Source organism: Capricornis sumatraensis, chromosome 15 (assembly GCF_032405125.1).
Source record: "Capricornis sumatraensis isolate serow.1 chromosome 15, serow.2, whole genome shotgun sequence".
Classification (NCBI taxonomy): domain Eukaryota; kingdom Metazoa; phylum Chordata; class Mammalia; order Artiodactyla; family Bovidae; genus Capricornis; species Capricornis sumatraensis.
In genome coordinates this window covers 60,494,731-60,515,025 of record NC_091083.1, presented here as the reverse complement: position 1 = coordinate 60,515,025, position 20,295 = coordinate 60,494,731, and the positions used below count along the sequence as shown (strand labels likewise).

Sequence of the window (20,295 nt, the reverse complement as noted above, 5' to 3'; positions counted from 1 at the left end):
GAAACGAGGCCCTGTATGAGTCTAGTTTGAAACTTTTACCTATCTGGAGCCAACATCCCTGGAGCCCAGCCAGGTTGCCTTGGGGGATCAACTCCAGCGGTTCCCTCTGCAGCGTATAGGCCGCCCTCTGCGCCCCGCCCCTTCGCTCCGACCACGCCCCTCCACCTGGCCCCGCCTCTCCTCCGGGACCCTGCGCTTCCCGCCTGGGGATGAGGCGCGCGTCCGTAGGGGGCGGGGCCTCGGGGCCGCGCGTGCGCTCGCCGGTCCACTGTGCGCATGCTCAGTGTTTTCGCGCGCGCTCGCGAGAGAGGATGGCGGGGGCCACGCCGGGCGCCATCATGGACGAGGACTACTTCGGGAACGCGGCCGAGTGGGGCGACGAGGCGGAAGGCGGCCAGGTGAGGGGGGCACCGGGCGCCCCCGACGAGGAATGTTGGTCACCGACGCCGGCTGGCCGCCCCTGCCCCCGCCGCGTGATCCAAGCACAGCCCGCCCCGCCCCCTCCCGCCGCGCGCTTCGCCCCTGCCTCGAGCCCGCCCCTCTTGTTGCCGCCGCCGGGACCCACCGCGCGGCCTCTGGGGGGCGGGGGCGCGGGGCGATGACCTGGTCCCCGCAGGGACAGGCACGGGCGCCGCCCCCCAGTCGTCACCCGAGCTGACCCTCGGACCACCGTGGGGTGGCCTCGGAGGCGGGTCCTGGGAATTCTTAGCCCCCGGGGCGGGGCGGACACAAGCTCCAAAGTGAAGGATGGGGCTCAGACAGTTTAAAAAGTAGTCATACTTGAAAAAAAAAAAAACCCAACTCAGCGTCAGAAGTGGGGAAAAGTGCAACTTTGGACTTTCTCACACGTGCTTTACTGTTTGAAAACCACACTCGGCGGTTCTGGCTGATTCAGACAGTCCTTGGCCTAAGGAACGACAAAAGGATTGTCTATCCTTGACCTTCAAAAGTTTGCTGTGGATGGTGAGGGGGTGGTCACAAGCTTCTCTTCTGAAGTCAGGGTTGCAGGTCCCAAACTGGGCGCTCTCGCTCGGCCAGGGGACCCTGACCTGATTCTGATCCGAAGACCCTCCCGAAGTGATGTTTGAATCCCAGCTTCTCAGGCTCCTCCCTTGGGCACTGGAAAGCGGTTTAGAGGGCAGGAAGCGAGGAACCTGCCTTTTATCTATCTGTTTATTTAATCTTTATTGGAGTATAGTTGCTTCCATGGTGGGTCAACGGTAAAGAATCTGCCTGCAATGCAGGAGATGCAGATTGGATCCCTGGGTCTAGAGTGAAGTGACTTTTAATGCGGCGGGAGGGGTGTCTAGTTTTTTTTTTACAGTGTTGTGCTAGTTTCTAGGGTGGAACCTACCTTTGAACAGGAGTCAAGGTTAGGTGTGTGGGGGACAATCGAAGTTATGTTTTGAAGGAAAAAAGCCTGCAGCGGCATGTTCTCCCTTGAAAGAGGCAGGTGGGGCATGGGAAGACATCGAAGGCAGGGTGCAGGGGTGCAAAGGTGGGCACTGTTTTCCGGGACCTGAAAGGAGGCCTGTGTGCTTAGTTGTCTGGTGGAAGCAGTGGGTTCTAAAGGGCCTTTGAGAGCTGCTGAAAAGCATGACTTGTTCAAGAGTTGGAGCAGGGAGTGACACTCCAGGATTCGAGTGTTGGCTCACTCCATGGTGTTGGAGGCTTAGAGTGGAAGGATAGAGTCAGATTTAGCTAACCGAAAATCTGGGCTGGTCAGATGCTTTCATGCATTATCTCATTCCGCAGACAAGATACTGAGTTGGGTATTACTCTGCTCATTTTGTAAATGAAGTGAGACAGGAGGACCTGGTCCTGCCCATAGTCAGGAAAGTAATACATGAAGGAAGGGGATCCCACCTACATCCTTTGTCTCCATCACCACTGTAGCGGATGCTGGACCACCAAGGAGATCCAGAAGAGAGACACGTAGGGTATCAGTCAGTTCAGTGGTGGGTGGTTCAAGCATTCGTTCAAAATGCCCTAGTATTTGTCACATTAAGCCTTCCAGTCATAGTGATACACCTGGGACATGTCTGGGGGCTGTCCCATCAGTGCCCTCATTTTGTAAATTGAGGGTTTATGCTGTTTTGAATAGCAGAGCCAAGCCTAGACCCCACAGACAGGGGAGGCGACTCTTTGGAAACTTGAAGCACAATCCTGATCTGGCCCCGCTAGGCTCCCACGATGGAGGGGTGGACTAGATGTTCATTTCACGTTCACTCTAACCATGACTTTGTGGAGTAGGGAGAGAAAGTCAGCCAGTTTGCTGATCCCTGGCCCATCTCTTACCGCAGTGCGTAAGGGTCAGTTGCACTGAGGTTGGTCTCTCCTACTAGTTTGTAAACTCCTTCAGCAGAAAAAAACTGTCCGTTGTCTTTCATTTTCTTAATTTTCCTAGTGACAAGTACAGTGCTCAGTACAGAGTGAATGTTCAAAGAGCATCTGCTTGTTGGTATGACAGTGTTAAAGCTGGACAGACCTTGGAGTCATTGAGTCCATCGCCTCCACATCCTCATCCTGCTTTGCCCTTAGATTCAGTGACTGGCCTAAGGTAACTTCTGTGCAGAACGGGGACTAGAGTCCAAACAGCAAATGGATGGCTTGTGTCTTCAAGAACCGCTTCATCAGTCTTTGTTGTGAAGCTTTCCGTGGCACATAAGAGAGAGTAATAGTGAAGACAGTAATCGTAGCTGAAATATGCTGAACTCTTACTAAATGTCAGGTACTAGGCATGGCTTTTCCAGAAATCAGGTCGTGGGATCTCACAGCAGCCCATTGGTAAGGGCACTGCTCTTACCTTTGTTCAGGAAAAGAGAAACAGGTGCTGGATGAGGTGTCCTCTATGAGATGCAGTAACTTCTGTGACCACCATACACGTTACGCAAGCGTGGAGTCATGCTGCAGGCCCACTTGGTTATGATTCTCAATTCCGTTCTCTTGGTCACTTGTTACTCAAAAGTCAAATGAAATGATAAAAGTGGAATGCTTGACGTGGACAGCGTTACATGGTCTTAAGGTGAAATTTCAGGGTGTCTGTGGTAATGAAAAAATAACCTGGCTGTTTCTGCCAACCACAGGAGGATGACTATGGAGAGGGAGAAGACGACGCTGAGGTCCAGCAGGAGTGCCTACATAAATTTTCTACCCGGGATTATATAATGGAGCCCTCCATCTTTAACACTTTGAAGAGGTACGTGAGAAAGTCTGGCTGCGTTGGGAAGAGAAAGCTGCATAACAGACCCAAAGATGACATGTAAAGTCAGAGGGACATGATGCATGAGTGGAAGGCTTCCAGGGGCCCCCACTTTAAAAGCATGAACAACCCGTCTTCCTCCTCCCTCTGCGGTCGCTGTCTGTCCGCATGCCCTCTGCGTCCATTCAAGTGCCACAGCTTGTCTGTCACTTTTCTAGGTATTTTCAGGCAGGAGGATCTCCAGAAAACGTTATCCAGCTCTTGTCAGAGAACTACACGGCTGTGGCGCAGACTGTCAACCTCCTGGCTGAGTGGCTCATCCAGACAGGTGCTTTGTGGGGGGCCTAGGGCCTGCCTGTTCCCTGCCCCCATCTTTCCAACTGGATGTTCTGTTGTTTTCAGGTGTACAGCAGATTCAGTTATACCTATACATGTATCTTTTTCAAAATTTTTCCCATTTAGGTTGTTACATAGTATTGAACAGAGTTCCCTGTGCTGTACAGTAGGTCCTTGTTGGTTATCCATTTTAAATATAACAGTGTGTACATGTTGATCCCAAACTCCCTAACTGTCCCTTCTCCCACCCTTCCCATTCTCTCAAGTCTGTGAGTCTGCTTTGTAAATAAGTTCATTTGTATCATTTATTTTTCATATGATACTTGTCTTTCTCTGACTTAGTTCCCTCAGTAGACAAGTCTCTGGGTCCATCCATGTTGCTGCAAATATGGATCATTTTAATGCTGATAAATTGGAAAGCTTTTGTTTATTTTTCTGGTTTTAAGACTTCTATAAGTAAGACGGACTTCCCTCGTGGTCCAGTGGGTAAGATTCCATGCTCCCAGTGCAGAGGACCTGGGTTCAATTCTTGGTCCAGGAACTAGATCCACATGCCTCAACAAAACATGTCATGTGTTATAACTAAGACTCAGTGCAACAAATAAATAAATTTAAATAAATAAAGACTTCTCTAAGTAAGAATTGAACTTCTTACCCATTTTCATCTGCTTGATTCAATAATTGAGGTTTACAGAGAGCTTGCGAATGTAATTCTCATTGAACTGTTTCCTGCCATGTTGTAGAATTAAAGGGTGTATGTTCAATGTGTCATTTTTAAGAAGTCTATTATAGCGAGCAGTGGATGATGGGTAATTGAGGACCAGGTATGATTATGGCTTTTAGCTAATACGATCAAAGTAGGGCCTTACTGGAAATCGGATCCTTTGAGTAGGGATGACATGGTGGGGTAAGTGCTGCCCAGAAGCAAGTCGACTTGCTCCTGTCATGGTGACCACACAGGAGTGCCTCTTGGCCGGCATCTGTTCTGCTGTGGGGGCTGTTCTGTCATCCTCCCTGTCTATTTTGGCAGTCTGTCCTTGTTCCCTGCAAGCCTCAGAAGACGTCACCGTGCTTTACACATAAACAAGCATCCATGTCTGTTTCGCCCTGGTCTCCTTTTGGGGTCTTACCAATATGTTAAATATGTGTAATATTAATTTTAATAAGAAATTCCAAATCCTAAGTGGTTAGAAGCAGTTTTGTAATACATAATTTGCACATGGACTTTTGATCTACTTTCTCTGAAGTAACACGAACTGAGAAGTAGCCATTTTCTATCTCGTTGCTTTCATTCTCTTCCAGGTGTTGAGCCAGTGCAGGTTCAGGAAACTGTGGAAAATCACCTGAAGAGTTTACTGATCAAACATTTCGACCCCCGCAAAGCAGACTCTATCTTTACTGAAGAAGGAGAGGTGAGGAACGTCCCCCCCTCTACCCCAGCTCCTGGCGCACGTTGCTGGCTCCACATGCCCACCGGCACCTGGCGTGCCAGTCATGAGAGAGCTGGGGGCTGAAGTCAGGCTGGGAGGCCCAGCTTTTGAATTGCCTGCTAAATGCCCCTGCTTGGGGTGCAAGAGGCTGGAGCGTCTAAAAATTGGGGTGGGGGAGGGGAGGGCATCCCCTGGCTCTGCCACTCGGCCCCATATGACCTCACCAGCCCTGGGCCTGCTTCCTCCTGCACAGGACACCGCAGCGGAAGCCAGGAGCCCAGGGACTCCTCTGTGATTGTTGGCACAATGTAATCTTAAGCTAGAGCCAGGCCTCTTACCTTGCTGTTTGTTTGTTGTCAGACCCCTGCTTGGCTTGAACAAATGATTGCACACACCACCTGGAGAGACCTTTTTTACAAGCTGGCTGAAGCCCACCCAGACTGTTTGATGCTTAACTTCACTGTTAAGGTAGGAAGGATCCTGGAGTCAGAGAAAAGATAAAACTACTTATGAATGAGGGTTACTTTGAGTTGGTTGGTTGGTGGTCTGTTCCCTCTGAAAAGGTCCTATGTGCTTTTTTGGTAAAGGTCTTCATTGCTTCACTTTAGTAAGTCTTGTTAAATGTTGAGAAAGAAAAGCACAGAATATGTGTTTTGGGGTTGACGTGGACTGTGTTTTAGAGTTTGGCAGGAACGTGTTAGAGAACCCAATGTGTTCTGAGAGGAGCCTTTACGAATGTCTGGTCAGTCTCCTCTGTCTCACGGATTAAGTGTCACGGGTTAGGGGTGGGGAGTTGGCTGGGGCCACCAGCCTAGTTAGTGGTGAAATGGGCACCCGAGTAAAAGTTTGAGACCCAAAACCAGTGCATGTCCCTTCTCACCCCAGACCCCGCCGTCAGCCACCTTCCTGTGGACCTGTGAGCATGGCTCGTGTGTTTGGCTTCTTATTTCCGTGTTGTAGCTTATTTCTGACGCAGGATACCAAGGGGAGATCACCAGTGTGTCCACAGCCTGCCAGCAGCTGGAGGTGTTTTCTAGAGTGCTCCGTACTTCTCTAGCTACAATTTTGGATGGAGGAGAAGAAAACCTTGAAAAAAATCTCCCTGAGTTTGCAGTAAGTTCTTTATGTGGCTCAGATTAGAAGTGGGCCATTTGAGGTCATGTGTTTTCAAAAGCAAAATGCTCTTTACTCTGGAGAATGTCTGGATCAGAGGTCACCTCCCCAGAAGGTGCTGAACTTTTGGCATCTGACTGCCATCTGCCTTTGCTGTTGATGTGGTCACAAAGCCCAAACACGCTCTTCTCTCCATTCTGTAGAAGATGGTGTGCCACGGGGAGCACACGTACCTGTTCGCACAGGCCCTGATGTCTGTGCTGGCCCAGGAGGAGCAGGGGGGCTCGGCTGTGCGCAGGATTGCACAAGAGGTTCAGCGCTTTGCCCAGGAGAGGTGAGAGGCACTGTCTCTGCTCTCTCACCCCACACCATTGCCCAGTGTCCACAACTGAAGACCCTAGGTCCTCCTGTTTTGATATAACTTCCTCTTATCCGTAGAGCTGGGAAAGAGAGCTTGCGTTCTGAAGTTTTGCTTTGATGAATGTTTTGTAAAGGATTTGCTTACAGTTTAATTCACTGTATTTATGAGTTTATTTATTCCCAATATATTGGGATTCATCAGTAGCAAATGACAGTAGTCTTGAAACAATTCTTCAGTAGTCCGATTGTTAGATTGTGGTCCGTCTTTTACGGAACAGAATTATTAGCTTTATTAACTAATAAAAGCTTATTTTTACTAATTAGCTTTATTTTCTACTCATGGAGTCTTAAGATACTGAAAAGTGCATGGTTCCTTTTAGGAAGCTCGTAAGCTGCACTGGATCCTTCTTTCCCAGTTAGCTCCAAATGTTTTCATGGGTCAGTAGGTAAAAAAATACCAGTGGATGAGAGAAATATGAAAAAACAAAGAGACTCCAACAATTCAAAGCATAAATGTGAAAGGCGGGAGGGAGAGAAGGCAGGAGAGGGCTGGGCAGGAAGCCACCTTATCGATGATGGGATATGTGATATTGTTTCATCAAGAGGCCACGACGCCAGTCAAATCACACTGGCACTGGGCACAGCTGCCTCCTACCCCCGGGCGTGCCAGGCCCTTGGGGCCATGCTGTCCAAGGGAGCCCTGAACCCGGCCGACATCACAGTCCTGTTCAAGATGTTTACAAGCATGGACCCGCCCCCTGTTGAACTCGTGAGTGGCCTTTCATTTTAACCATAAGGTGAGACACCCTCAATGCCAACTGGAAGTATATTCTTTTGGAACGTGGGTGCTTCTCTAAGTTCTTTCAAGTTAGGGAGCGCACATGCCTGTTGAAATGTTACTGTCCTCTACCTGGTCCTTCCTTATCACGTCCTCGGTCCTCAAGCCCCCTGGAGCACTCTCAGCGAAGGACCTGAGCTGGCACTCCTGCGTGGGCGTGTGTGGACTCACCCCCTTCTCGTTCCTGCTCTCATTTCACTGAGTTGTGTTTTCAGATCCGGGTACCCGCCTTCCTGGACCTGTTTATGCAGTCACTCTTTAAACCCGGGGCCAGGATCAACCAGGACCACAAGCACAAGTATATCCACATTTTGGCCTATGCAGCAAGCGTGGTGGAGACCTGGAAGAAGGTAGTGTCTATGCTGAGAGCACACGGGCTTTAGGGAGACATAAACCACCTCTGTTTGGTGTTATGTGTGAATTTTGGCTGTAGAGAGTCACAGGCCCAACTAGTGTCTGAAATGTCTTTTCTGGTGTTTCTGCATAAAACAGCCAAAGTGCTCAATGTCTTAAGGAAATGTGTATCGCATCTATGATACTAATTCAAACTGTAATCTGAAGTGTGACTAAAGAAATGAAACTGATTCCCTAAGACACTGACAGACACAGGTGCCCCTGGTCTGCAGTGTGTGTTCGCTGTGTGACAGGGACCCTTGACTTCAGAGACAGGGGTTTGCAGAGGGAAGGGTGGAGTCTTGGGTTACCCCAACTTCAAGGACACGGATGCCATCAGGATTTACCAACTTGCTGTGTTTTCAGAACAAGCGTGTCAGCATCAATAAAGACGAGCTGAAGTCCACGTCAAAAGCTGTTGAGACTGTTCACAACCTGTGTTGCAATGAGAACAAGGGGGCGTCGGAGCTCGTGGCTGAGCTGAGCACCCTCTATCAGTGTATCCGGTGAGCAGATGAAGGTTCTAGATGTAATTATTTGGGGAGGAGCTGGTTTGAATTTTCATATTAACAGCTCAGAATATATCACAAAAGATTCAGAGGTACTTAACTCATTTAATTTGTTTTCTTTTCTGTAAATATATAGAGAGAACTTTGTTTTAGCAGCATGAGTAATTTTCAGATATTTACCTGCCAGAAATCTGTTCACAAATTAGACTAAGAAGAAGGAAGACCAACCAGAATTACAAAAATTGATTTGAAGAAGAGGGTCTATTGAAAGTAAAAGTTAATTAAAAAAAAAAATTAATAAATAGGAAAGTAAAAGTTAGACCAACAGAGTTTTGCCTGGACAGATGTGTGTTATGCCAGTTCTATGAGCACTCACTAGGAAAGCTTACACACAGCTCTCCTTTTAGGCATGTGAATTTTCGTCTGTTAATTTGTACTAGAGACTGAGAGCTTGCTTCATCCCAGTCCACAAAGCTCTCAGAGTGCTGCAATAATGGCTTTCTTCTAAACCAGCGAAGTTAGTCTAAAGTCAGTAGAGCATGGGTTTCGGGTTCTGGCACCTGAGTCTGAGAGGGTGCCGCTCGCATCAGACTCTTTGCACTTATGGCGTCTCCCTGGCAGAGCATGTCGAAGAGTGAAGTGATAGGCTGGACTGAGGTGTTTGGTTTTGGTGTTTGCATTCTGCCTTGTTTCCCGGTAGGTTTCCAGTGGTGGCCATGGGGGTGCTGAAGTGGGTGGACTGGACTGTGTCGGAGCCGAGGTACTTCCAGCTGCAGACCGACCACACCCCGGTGCACCTGGCACTGCTGGATGAGGTAGGGGCTGCGAGGTGCTCGGAACAGCTCTGCGTCCTCACCTCCCACGTGTCTGTTCCGTGCCTTCAGAAGACAGTCTTTTCAAAGCTAGTTATTTCTACTCCAAATGAGGAGTTTCCTTTTAAGAAACTAGTTTCGTTGACTCTGTAGACTTTGCAGTTTCTATCAAGTGTTCTTGAGAGGATGAGGAATGGGACAGAAGTTGACTGGCCCCGGGAACCACTGTCTTCCGCCACGAGCCGTGTTTGGAGGCGCTCCCCTGAGGCCTATGGGGAGCCCAGAGCCGCGGCCATGTGGCTCAGGGTGGCTCCCTCTGGCCTCTCTGTAGATTAGCACCTGCCATCAGCTCCTGCATCCCCAGGTCCTGCAGCTGCTGGTGAAGCTCTTCGAGACAGAGCACTCGCAGCTGGACGTGATGGAGCAGGTGAGTGGTGGCCTGGGGTGAGCTGGGCAGCAGGGAGATGGCCCTTCTCAAACTTGTCACCCCACACCCGCAGCTTGAGTTGAAGAAGACACTCCTGGACAGGATGGTGCACCTGCTGAGCCGGGGCTATGTGCTTCCCGTGGTCAGTTACATCCGCAAGTGTCTGGAGAAGCTGGACACTGACATTTCCCTCATTCGCCACTTTGTGACCGAGGTCAGTGTCCTGGCAGCGCTCTCTGGGCTTGATGTTGTCACCTTGCACCCAGTAGTCATGGTGACGACAGTGATTTGGATACTGGTCTATCAGGCACCTCCTATCTGCAGGAGCTGTTATACCTTTATGACCCCTGACCATCTTCATGTTGGAGTTTGGGATGGTCTCCAGAAGAAGAGGGTGGGAGTGGGGACAGGGGTGAGGGTCCCTCCACACTGCTGCCATCTGACCAGCTCACAGGGTGTGCTCCTTACAGGTGCTGGATGTCATTGCGCCCCCCTACACCTCTGACTTTGTGCAGCTTTTCCTCCCCATCCTGGAGAACGATAGCATTGCTGGCACCATTAAAACCGAAGGTGAACATGACCCCGTGACAGAGTTCATAGGTAAGGCTGGCGTGAGCATCTCTGGGCTGCAGTTTTGATGTCATCGTTTCCCTCTTGTTTCTAACCCAGGTCCCTTCTGTTGTTACAGCTCACTGCAAGTCTAACTTCATCCTGGTGAACTGATTCAGAGCATCCCCAGAGTGGAGCCGGGCCCTCCGGGAGACCTCTGTGGAATAACCCTTTGCAGAAGCCGTTGTTGAAGAGGCCCCGTCAGCGCCTTGGAAATGGGCTCTGATGGGAGGAGGTGAAGGACTTCTGTGTAAAGGAAAATGTTAGCAGTATAAGGGGAAAGCTTGGGAATGGGCCCTCTCCGTGTAAGTCCAGGACTGCCCCCTGGATCCCATCTAGCGTCACTTCCCCTGGTAGTGGACTGGGCTCCCAAGACCCCTTAGGATGTAGCCAGCCGTCAGCCCTGGGGTGGTAGAATTCAGAGACCGAGACACTCAGATGAACTGTTTTCAAAGTTGATTTTTGTTTTTGCACAAGATCTGATTGGTTCATATTATTGTGATTACTTTTATTTTCCAAGAAATATAAAAGCTTTTCTGTGGTGGGAAGGTGTGGATTCTGATGTCATGTCGTTCTTATGTGTAAATAAAGCATTCAGATTTAGTTCTGGTGTGAAGTGTGCATTTTATTCATCACTTGGGCAACTCGAAATTGCCATCTCCCCCGTGCGCCCCATTGGTTTCAAGGTGACAAAGGAACTGGTGGTGAGTGTGAGCTGTTTCTCCTCCCAGACCACAGCTGCCAAGTCATCTGTTATGGAGGTCACATTGTTCACTGCCCCTCGGATCCTGCTTCTCCAGGCTCTGGCGGCAGGAAGCCATCCAGTGCAGGCGCGGAGCAGGCCGCTCCCCAGCTTGCCCCTCTGTCATTTCCGCTGTGCCTGTCCTCGGTGCTCAGGGCCATCACTGGCTGTCACATCATGTGAACGTCAACCCCCAGTTCCTTCAAACCACGGCAGCGCCACCCCGGTGCCTGTGACAATGGGATCCCCTCTGGTTCCGGCTCCCGCGATCCTTTCTGTAAGAGCTGCTCTGCCTTAAACGATGGGGTCCCCAAATGTGCAGCTCTCCTCGATGGCCAGGTTGTAATGGGCGCCCTCCCCACCTTTGTAGGTGCTGGTCACAATCCGCATCCAGCCGTGCTCGCCCTGTGAGGAGTGGGACTGTGCGTGAGGACGGGACCCCGCCACACCTTGCATCTCCTACCTAGTAGACAGACCCTTTCCTCCCTCTTCAATCCACCTTGCGCTCAGGGAACCTGCAGTGTCCAAGGCACTCGCTTAGCTGCCCCTCCCCTTTCCTAGGACCCGCATTCAGGTAGCACTTTCGTGAAATATTTAAACTTGGTTAATCCTTAACACAAAGGGTACGTGGGTCTGTATACCAACAGCTAATTAATGTAGCTAAAATGTTGACTCTTGTGAGCCAGATGTCTGGACTACCTATTAACAGCCCCCTTTATAGTCACTGAATAAAAAGTACTGACGTTTCATCACTGACATAAATCATCTTCCCTGGATTTCATCAAAATGAATTAGTGTCTGAAGCTGTAATCAACATGAGATCTCAGAAATGAAAATTCTGGCAGTTGCTGTAACTCCCTGAGTTTTTTAACCCAACTCAAATAAGTGTTTTGAACTTCCCTGGTGGTAGAGCAGATCCCCTGCCAATGAAGGGGATGCAGGTTCGATTCCTGGTCTGGGAAGATTGCATACGCTGAAAAGCAACTAGGCCTGTGTGCCAGAACTACTGAGTCAGCTCTAGAGCCTGGGAGCTACAACTACGGAGCCCACGCGCCACAACTACGGTGAAGCCCGAGTGCCTAGAACCCGGGTTCCAAAAGAAAAGTCACTGCAATGAAGAGTACCCCCTGCTCACTGCAACTAGAGAAAGCCCGTGCAGTAACAGAGACCCAGCACAGCCAAAATTAATTAAAAAAAAAAGTATTTTTGAGGAAACCGTGGTTATTACTTAGGAGACCAGAAAATATAACAAAAGAAAGCATGAGATGGTTGTAAAGGAATAAAGCAAGCTAAATGGAAACGTTTAAAGTAGGGCTCCTCAGCCAGGGTCTTCCCCACCCCCATGAGATGTGTGGGGATGCTGTGGTGGTCACAGCTGGGAAAAGGAGAAGGAGCATCTGGCATCAAATGAGTAAGGGCCAAAGAGGCTGCTGAACACACTGAGATGCCCAGGACAAGCCCCCTGCCCCCACCATGCAGTACAGAATCCCCCCAGCCCCACATCTGGAGCCTGAAGCCCCACTGCTCAGGGCTGCAGTTCTCAGCTACAAACCCCCCAAAACCATCCAGGTGAGAGCAGTCCCAGTAGATTTGTCTTACCCATGGTTCTCCCCACGAGTTCCGGACAATCCAGTACTCCATGCCATCGCTGACACCCCACCCGGCCACAGAGACGATGTGGTTTATGTAGGCCTGGTCGTTGTATTCGGAGTAGATGCCGCCAGTGTAGCTAGACATCTTTTCAGTTGCCATTATGCCACAGCTGAGAGCAAGCAGGGAGAGAATGTGTACTTTTGGCAGCCACTGTTCACCACGGTTAGGAACAAATCACAATTCACACCTGATGGTTCTGTCCAAACTTCTGTTGTTACTCACCTGGCGTCCCCCCTATGGTTGCTCTACTGGCAGCCCCACAGCATGGGCCGTGCCCTGGGACCTTCCCACACACGTGTGCCTCCTTCCCAATAATCCTACCAGGGGCACACAGATTGCTGAGCTTTACTTTTGATTAGCTGCTAAGTTGTGTCAGGCTCTTTTGTGACCCCATGGACTGTAGCCCGCCAGGCTCCTCTGTCCATGGGATTTTCCAGGTAAGAACACTGGAATGGGTTGCCATTTCCTTCTCCAGGGGATCCCCCCAGCCCAAGGATCAAACCCGTGTCTCCTGCATTGGCAGGCAGGTTCGTTACCACTGAGCCACTGGGAGAGCCCTGAGCTTAATTTTGAGAAAACTCCCATGGCAGCTGTTTCTAGCCTTGTGGGTCAAGTTGGCCAGAAGAAAAGGGGTGAAAATGACTTGGGTCCCCTCAACCTGAAGCCTGCACGCCCAACTAGGGCAGGGGTCTCAGCTCCATACCTGATGGGGCCATTAGCGTAGATTTCCGCCATCATCTTCTCCCTCCCCGAAAGGGAGCCATAGTCACCGACCTTCCAGAGGGTGTAGTTCTGGATGACGTGGCACTCTTTGAATTCAGTGCACGTCCCACACTGGTTAAACTTGTCACACTCTGGGGACCGCATGGAGAGGCAGCGTGAGACCTTTTCCTCGTTAACACGCAAACAAAGCAGTGCGCCCAGACCCCAGTCTTCACTTTTCTAGCTGAGTGCTCCATCCACTAGCTAATAACATAAATCACCTTATGCTCAGGTGTTTAATTACCCTCTTCCTTCAGCTACAGGAGTAAGGATAACCATTCCTTCCCCAGCTCTCAGCAAAAAGACAACACTAATTAGCACAAAGTAGGCGCTCAAAAGCTCGACTTTTCCTGAAAGCGAGGAGAAAGGCCTTTGCATAATACCCTATAGCTGAGAACAGAGGGTAATTAAATTCTTAATTTTTAATAATTTTTAGTAATTTCCTTTGATTTCCAAGGGGAGCAGCCTTTTAATGAGATTATATTGTTGGCTAGTGAATAGGTCAACACATCTAGGGGGAAAGTAAGCATTTTCTTCATTTGAGGAGGCATCAAGAATTAGGGTTCAAAACAAAGTGCAGCTGTTAGATCTGGAAGTTTCCACACCATCTCGAGCCCACAGCCCCCTCTTTACTGCTTTCATGTTACCTATTTCTGCCATAATTTTCATGTCTGTCCAGATTCCTCCCCCCAAGACAGTAAACTCTTTTGAGGATTAAACTGTTGGTTTAATTCACCCCTTGGACACCAAATGCCCAGGACACCCTGAAACATGGTGGATCTGTGGCCACATTTGCTAACACAAAGGCAACACACTGCAAACAACCAGGGGCCGGTGAATTCCATCTGGCCCTATTGTTCTAGGTGGGCTCGAGGGCCTGGTTGAGGACGGACATGACCAGCTCTGGGCAGAGCGAGGCCCCAAGACCACCTGGGTCCCCAATTCTGAGCCCTCAGGGGCCCCCCTTCTCCTTTTCACCCTGGGCACCTCTCCCTGATCCTCTGACCCCTGTGGCATCTACCACTTCAACAAGACTCACTCAACCAGTCTGGGGGGATGCTTTCTGGCTGGGAGTATGGCTGGGAGGCAAGGCGGGGGTACCCGTGGGCGTGGGATGGCGCCTTCAGAAGGCTCAGGGGTGGGAGCACTCGTTTTATAGATGGGGTTTGGGGCGGCAGGAAAGTACTCTCCCTGGGCCCCTGTTCATCCCCATCCTCCCCTTTCCTGTCTCAGAAGGCCTTTTGAGTTGGCCCCAGCTCTGTGCTCTGGTTACAAGGGAGCTCAGACAGGACACTTAAAACTACCCACTGTGGGCCTGGGGTTTGGACTCTCTCTCCTTTGGTTTCCAAGGGGAGCAGGTTGAAAGGAACGTGCCAGCTCCAGGGACTGGAGGCACAAGCGGGCCAGCTTGTGTCCTCTGGTCCATGCAGTGCCATCGGCCCAGGGTTGTGATTCAGGCCAGGCCCTCTTGCTGCCTGCTGGCTCTCCCCACCCACCTCCTGGAAACACTCTTCCCTAGACCCACGTTCCCCTTACAAAGGCTGTGAAACCACTAAAATGCCAGATCCAAACACCAGGGCCTGGCCTGGCCACAGTAGGTGCTGGCTGGAGAACCCCGCCCCAAGTCCTTTCTCAACAAGGACACCAGGCCCCCATTTCCTGATCCCCCAGCCCCACCCAGGGGGCTCCATCCCATCCTCCCCCGGGGCCGGCCACAGGACCTGAGAAGTGCGTGGGCCTGGGCTCTGGACCATCCCTGCCCTGGGAAGAGGGAGGCGTGCGTGCACCCATGTGCGTGTGTCTGGGGGGCAGCGTGGGGTGGGCGGCACCTACCTTGGTCCTTGGCCTGGTAGTTGTTGCAGGTCTCGTCGGGGATGCCGTGCCGGTGGGCATACTCCCACACCGGCAGGTCATTGCCCCCCTCACAAGAGCCCGCGTCGCCGCAGTCGATTACGTGCTGCACCGACAGCAGTGTGGACGGCCACGCCCCCTTCCTCTTGATGTTGATCCGGTCTGCAGGGGCAACAGCCGCAGGGGTCGGCGCCCACCCCCTTTCCTGCTGTTCTGGGGGGGCCCCCTGCATCCCGCTCTGCAGCACGCTCCCCTCCTCCCGCGGGGCCTCTGCTCTCTCTCCTCATGCCCCTCTCAGCACTGATGCCGACCCCCACTGCCAACTACCAGGACAGCTCCAGGGGTGTCCTGTCTGAAGGCTGCTAGTGACCAGCCCCCTCTAGGGCACTGGAGAGTTCAGACCAGGGGCCGGTGGGGTGACCCCTCTCATTCCCCACGCGCCTAGGCCCATACACCCCACAGGCAGCTGAGGGTGGCCACGCCCCTTTCCTTGCACACGCAGAGTCCTGGGGTCCCCCAGCCAGTCCTACCCTAGCCGGCCACCTCACTTGCCACCTCCTGAGGTGATGATCCCACAACCATCCACGCCGGCCCACATCTTGAGATCCCACCTCCAAGTCGGAACTCACCAAGCCTGTTGTTTCCCTGATTACAGTGAGCAAGCAGCCAGGTCCTCCACCCCCCAGCAGCCCCCTCCAGGTGCTTCCTTCCTTCCCTCCCACAGTCCCATGCCCCCCTACATCGCTGGGGTCACCTCCCAGGCTCTGGGCCCACAGGCCTCTACATCCGCCCCTGTGACCTGCCCTCGGCCTCCTGGAACCCACAGCCAGTTACCAGCAGTGCCCCAGCTCTTTCCCCAGTGCCTGGGCCACACTCCCCCAGGGCCCTACTGCAGACACCTCTACAGAGCCCTGTGTGGCCAACCCCTCCCCACCACAGGTCTCCCCAAGCCCCTTCTCAGCAGCCTCCCACAGCCATCTGCTCTCAACCCTCACAATCCCTCCCCAGCCTTGATGGCCCTCCAGCTGACATCATTTCAGCCATTAGCCCTACCCCTTAGCCCCCTTGTTAATGGACCATCTCCATCCCGCAGTGCTGGCATAGCGTAGTTCCTAAGCTGCCTGGCACATTGTTGGTGCTCAGTAAATAAATGCGTTTAGTCGTGTCCGACTCTTTGCGACCCCATGGACTGTAGCCCGCCAGGCTCCTCTGTCCACAGAATTCTCCAGGCAAGAATACTGGAGTGGGTTGCCATTTCCTACTCCAGGTGATCTTCCTGACTCAGGGATCGAACCTACGTCCCTGGTGTCTGCTGCACTGGCAGGTGGGTTCTTTACCACTGCATCACCTGGGAAGCCTGCTCAGTAAATAGCAGCTGCCTAAATGAACTCACTGAGGTTTTACTGATTGCAGCCTCACCCTGGAAGCCCCCATGCCATGAACGTGGAGGTTCTCCACTCTGGCCGCACGCTGGGCAAGGCCTGTAGGTGGGATGAGGGCCCCCTTCACCCCCACTGCTGTTTCCCAACCAGTCTGCACCTGACCCACCCCTGGAGGGTTGCACTCGGCACTTCCCCTTTCCATCTCTCGTCTTCCCCACTCATCCAAGGCCGCCTCATCACCTGCTGTGCGCCAGGCCCTGTTCAGTGAGCAAAACAAAGCTCCCACCCTGTGAGCTTCATGTGGCTGGGGAGATGGGCCACGGCAGCAGTAGATGCAGTGCTGCCAGGAAAAGAGGGGAGAGGATGGGGGGTACAGACAGACAGTGGGGGGCACCCATGGGAGGGGGCAAGGGCCGGGCCTGAGGGCACCCTCCCGTTCTCCAGCTCTTGACATCCAAATTGGGTCCCAACACCAAATAAGGAGTCAGCTAACATAGGGTCTGCAGGCAAGTCAGGGTTTTGACTCAACTGCCTGAAGTCTTAAAATAGTTTCAAGCAGGACAGAAAGGGGCCTAGGACAGCCTGGGTCGGAGCTGTTTCTGAGGGGGGCGGCAGGGGAGCAGCAGGTGGACCAGTCAGGCAGCTCCAGCAGCGAGGCCAGGGCCCAGTTCCAGCAGAATCCTCGATATACCTTGAAGGGAGAGCCCAGCCCTATGGCCTGATTGTCTGAAGGTAAAAAGCAGGTGGCTGGCATGCTTCTGGGCTTCAGCCAGAGTGAGGGAAGGAAGGCGTTCTCCTGGAGTGATCAGGAGGCTGGGGAAGAACAGGTTTGGGGGTGAGAGTGGTGGTGAAAAGCAGAAGCAGGTGAAGTTTGAGGTGTCAGGCGTCCAAGTGACAGGGAGAGCATCAGGTGGACGTGAAGGCCAAGTCCAGATCTAGGGTCCTGGGGACCCAACGTTCAGAAGTTAAGTTGGGAGGATAAGGAGCCGGTAAGAGGGTCTGAAGGGGCCAGGGAGGCAGAGATCAGGGGTCCACTGTGACTGAAAGCCAGGAAAGCATTGGGGTTGGGGGTCACGGATCAAGCACAATGAGGCAGGGCGAGGCCAGGCGGCGACCACCTGGCCTGCCCATGGCGGCCCCATGCTTGAGACCTTGGCAAGGAGCTGGAGGTGCGGCTGGAGGTGTTTGAGGAGGTAAGAAAGGAAGTGGGGGCTGTAGGCACCTCTGAGAGCCCAGAAGTGGGGTGGCAGCTGGAGGCAGAGTGGGGTTCAGCGATGGGCAGGGGCGGGCATTGGCAGGGGTGGCCTCGGCCAGGGGCTCAGATGCTAGACACCCAGGGATGGGAGGGCAGGCGAACTATGACCGGCTGTGGTAGGTGGCAGCTGGGCCAGCACCCTGGAAGTCCCCTTTTGGGGGCTTCTCTTTTCTTAGCGAAAGAGGAAGAGGATGTCTGCTGCTAGGGAGTATGTTTGAGGGTCAGGAGGGGGAAGCCATTGTTTGTCTGCCCAGGAGGGTCCACTCCGGTCAGTGGAGGGTTGACCTCTGATCGGGGAAAGGTCAATGGATCAGACAGCTCTTCCAGGCACTGTGTTCCTTTACAGATACAAACTTTGGCTTGTAAATCCCTCCTGAGATCCCTCAGGCTTCTGCCAGGCCCCTCCCCTGGGCGCAGGGCCCCTGGTGACCTTTTCAGCTTCCCCTACCGCACCCTCAGGCCCCCGCCACAAAGGCCCTCTCAGTTCCTCTAGGCCAGTGAGCGCCATTCTTGCCAGGCCTTTGCCATGAGCTTTGAGCTCAAGGCCACCCACACCCTGCCTGCTTGCCCAGCCCAGACGTCTCCCAGTAGCTCCTTGATTAAGCCTCTGGCTCCACATTCTCCAGGGGGCCCTGTCCATCTCCATTCCAGTCAGTGGGGGCCTCCCCAGCTAAAAATGGGGCTCAGCCTACCAACCCCTTCCCTCCTCCTTCCTGAAGGGTCAGAAGTACCATCCAGCCCCCAGGAGAGATGGGGCAGGGCCACCTCGGAGACCCACCAGGTGCCCCTGCTACAGTGGTGGACCCTGGGGTCCAGATCCCACCCCTCCACCCAACTCTTCACCCTCAAGGCAGCCCAGCTTCTGGGCTCAGGTCCCGGCTGTCACTCACGCTCACACAAAGGCCTAGTCTCCTGACCGCTCAGCCAGGAGCCTTGGTTTCCTCATCTACAAAGTGGGAGCAATCACAGGGCAGTCAGAAACTTCAGTGATACATGGAACGTTGGCCAGAGGCAGCAGCCACACTGTGGTCAGTCTGCCTAGCACAGTGCCTCAGGGCAGGAGTTTCATAGATTCTACTGTGGAACACCTGGGTTGCCAGAAGACCCAGGCTGGTGTGAAGTCTGCAACCCACCCTCCCAGGCAGGCCCAGCAGCCTGCTCAAGTGATGTGAACCTCTGATGTCCCCTCCTTCCAGGCCTCAAGCCTTCCGGCCCTCACTGTGGCCAGGTGGCTAAGGTCCAGATGAGAAGAAAGCTGGCCTTTCTCAATAGCCCCAGCCTAGGTCAAGCATTCATTTCAAATATTAACTACCCTGAAAAGCAGCGTTACATTCACATGCCCAACTCCAGCAGGGGGTTGGGTGAGTCTGTGGTTTGGGCCCCAGTGGCCCAGGTCACAAGCTTTGAGACGGATAAGGGTCCTGGAGCTTCAGTTCTGTGAACGCTGGGCATGCACAAGGCCCCAGATCCGCTCCCCGAGGCCTGACACAGACACCCCCCCTCCCCATCCCAGGCTGAATCCCCGGGACCCATGCTGACAGGAAGGCAGCTGGATGGGCCTCGCTGGCCCTTGACCTACCTGCCATGGCACTGGTGCTGCCATGCGCCCAGCAGGAGCCGCAGTACTGGGGGATGTGCTGGTTTCTGGTGACACTGGCGTAGTTGACCCCATTCACGTTGCGCCAGTCCCAGCTCTTGGGGAGATCCGACGGGGACAGGTACTCATGAGGCCGGGGGTACGTCCTGGGAACAGACACCACCAAAAGAATCAGCGCTGGGCACCTCTCCCCTCTCCCGGGGTGGGGGTGGGGGGTCCCGACATCTTCTCCAGTGGAAGGGTGAGAGGGAATGGGGGCGACCCATCTCACACCGGGAGATCCCCGCCCTCTCAGACTCAAGCTGGCGGGGCAGCCCCCTACCCCCACCCCCAATGCAGGAACAAGACTGCTCTGGCCAGCAACGCCCCAAATGCAGGTCGGTGAGTTTGGCCTGCTTCCAGCACGGGTGAGGCCCGTCCAACCCCGCACAAGTGAAAGAAAGCGCTCCCAAAGCCTAGGGGCTGGCCCTGACCCGCAGAGGTCAAGGGAAGCAGGGCGCCCTGGTTGCCGGCACCCCAAGGAGGCGGCAGGGTTCCCCAGGAGGCAGAGCGCGCGCAGCCCCGGGAGATGGGCAGCCCCCCCACCAGCCGCCCCGACCTGCGCCCCAGTTGGGTGAGCCGGTCCCCCCGCAGAGGCCGGTAGCAGCCGCGGCCCGGGCGGAAGTGGAGGCCGGCCCGCGCCGCGCCCGCCAGCAGCACGAGCAGCAGCAGCAGCGGCGGCACCAGCGGCCCGGACGACGCCATGGCTCCCTCGCCGGTGCTATCGGACCCCGACTCGAATCCTAACTCAGATCTCGCGCCGGTCACCCCTCCGCAGGCTTCCTCCCCGGCCCGCAGGCCCTTAAGGTGTCTGCGCCCGGCGGGACACTCCCCCGGGGCGGGGCGCGCTGCTGCCCCCGGTGACCCGGCCCCGCCCCGCCCGGCCGCCCGGCCCGTCCGGGCTCGGGTCACGCGCCAGGCCTCGGCGGACCCCGCCGCGACCCCGCCACTTGCCTCTTGCCTCTGATCTATCAGATCTCATTCA

The 20,295-nt window shown here is 53.6% G+C and overlaps 2 protein-coding genes across 2 annotated transcripts; one reads left to right on the top strand and one right to left on the bottom strand.

The window, feature by feature from the left end:
- The first annotated feature begins 311 nt into the window (after window positions 1-311).
- Window positions 312-10,605, top strand: NELFCD (negative elongation factor complex member C/D). The gene is made up of 15 exons (XM_068987714.1): window positions 312-398; window positions 3,087-3,199; window positions 3,421-3,530; window positions 4,841-4,950; window positions 5,329-5,436; window positions 5,929-6,081; window positions 6,285-6,415; window positions 7,045-7,210; window positions 7,495-7,629; window positions 8,039-8,178; window positions 8,882-8,996; window positions 9,325-9,420; window positions 9,494-9,634; window positions 9,891-10,020; window positions 10,109-10,605. Exons 1-15 carry the CDS (start codon window positions 312-314, stop codon window positions 10,141-10,143), a joined length of 1,770 nt encoding a protein of 589 aa, XP_068843815.1. The 3' UTR covers window positions 10,144-10,605.
- Window positions 10,606-10,624: 19 nt separating this feature from the next.
- CTSZ (cathepsin Z) lies at window positions 10,625-20,035 on the bottom strand. Its single transcript, XM_068987715.1, has 6 exons — window positions 19,870-20,035; window positions 19,254-19,417; window positions 15,020-15,199; window positions 13,128-13,278; window positions 12,371-12,533; window positions 10,625-11,176 (listed from the first exon to the last, which is right to left on the bottom strand). Exons 1-6 carry the CDS (start codon window positions 20,013-20,015, stop codon window positions 11,066-11,068), a joined length of 915 nt encoding a protein of 304 aa, XP_068843816.1. The 5' UTR covers window positions 20,016-20,035; the 3' UTR covers window positions 10,625-11,065.
- Window positions 20,036-20,295: the final 260 nt, after the last annotated feature.

Bases quoted from the DNA above. Each gene is read 5' to 3' on its own strand.
- NELFCD (XM_068987714.1), top strand. From the start codon at position 312: ATGGCGGGGGCCACGCCGGGCGCCATCATGGACGAGGACTACTTCGGG. The intron at 5,437-5,928 runs GTAGGAAGGATC...TCCGTGTTGTAG, and splicing joins TGCTTAACTTCACTGTTAAG to CTTATTTCTGACGCAGGATA. The intron at 7,630-8,038 runs GTAGTGTCTATG...CTGTGTTTTCAG, and splicing joins TGGTGGAGACCTGGAAGAAG to AACAAGCGTGTCAGCATCAA.
- CTSZ (XM_068987715.1), bottom strand. From the start codon at position 20,015: ATGGCGTCGTCCGGGCCGCTGGTGCCGCCGCTGCTGCTGCTGCTCGTG. The intron at 13,279-15,019 runs GTAGGTGCCGCC...TGCGGTCCCCAG, and splicing joins CTACCAGGCCAAGGACCAAG to AGTGTGACAAGTTTAACCAG. The intron at 12,534-13,127 runs GTATGGAGCTGA...GCTTGCTCTCAG, and splicing joins TACGCTAATGGCCCCATCAG to CTGTGGCATAATGGCAACTG.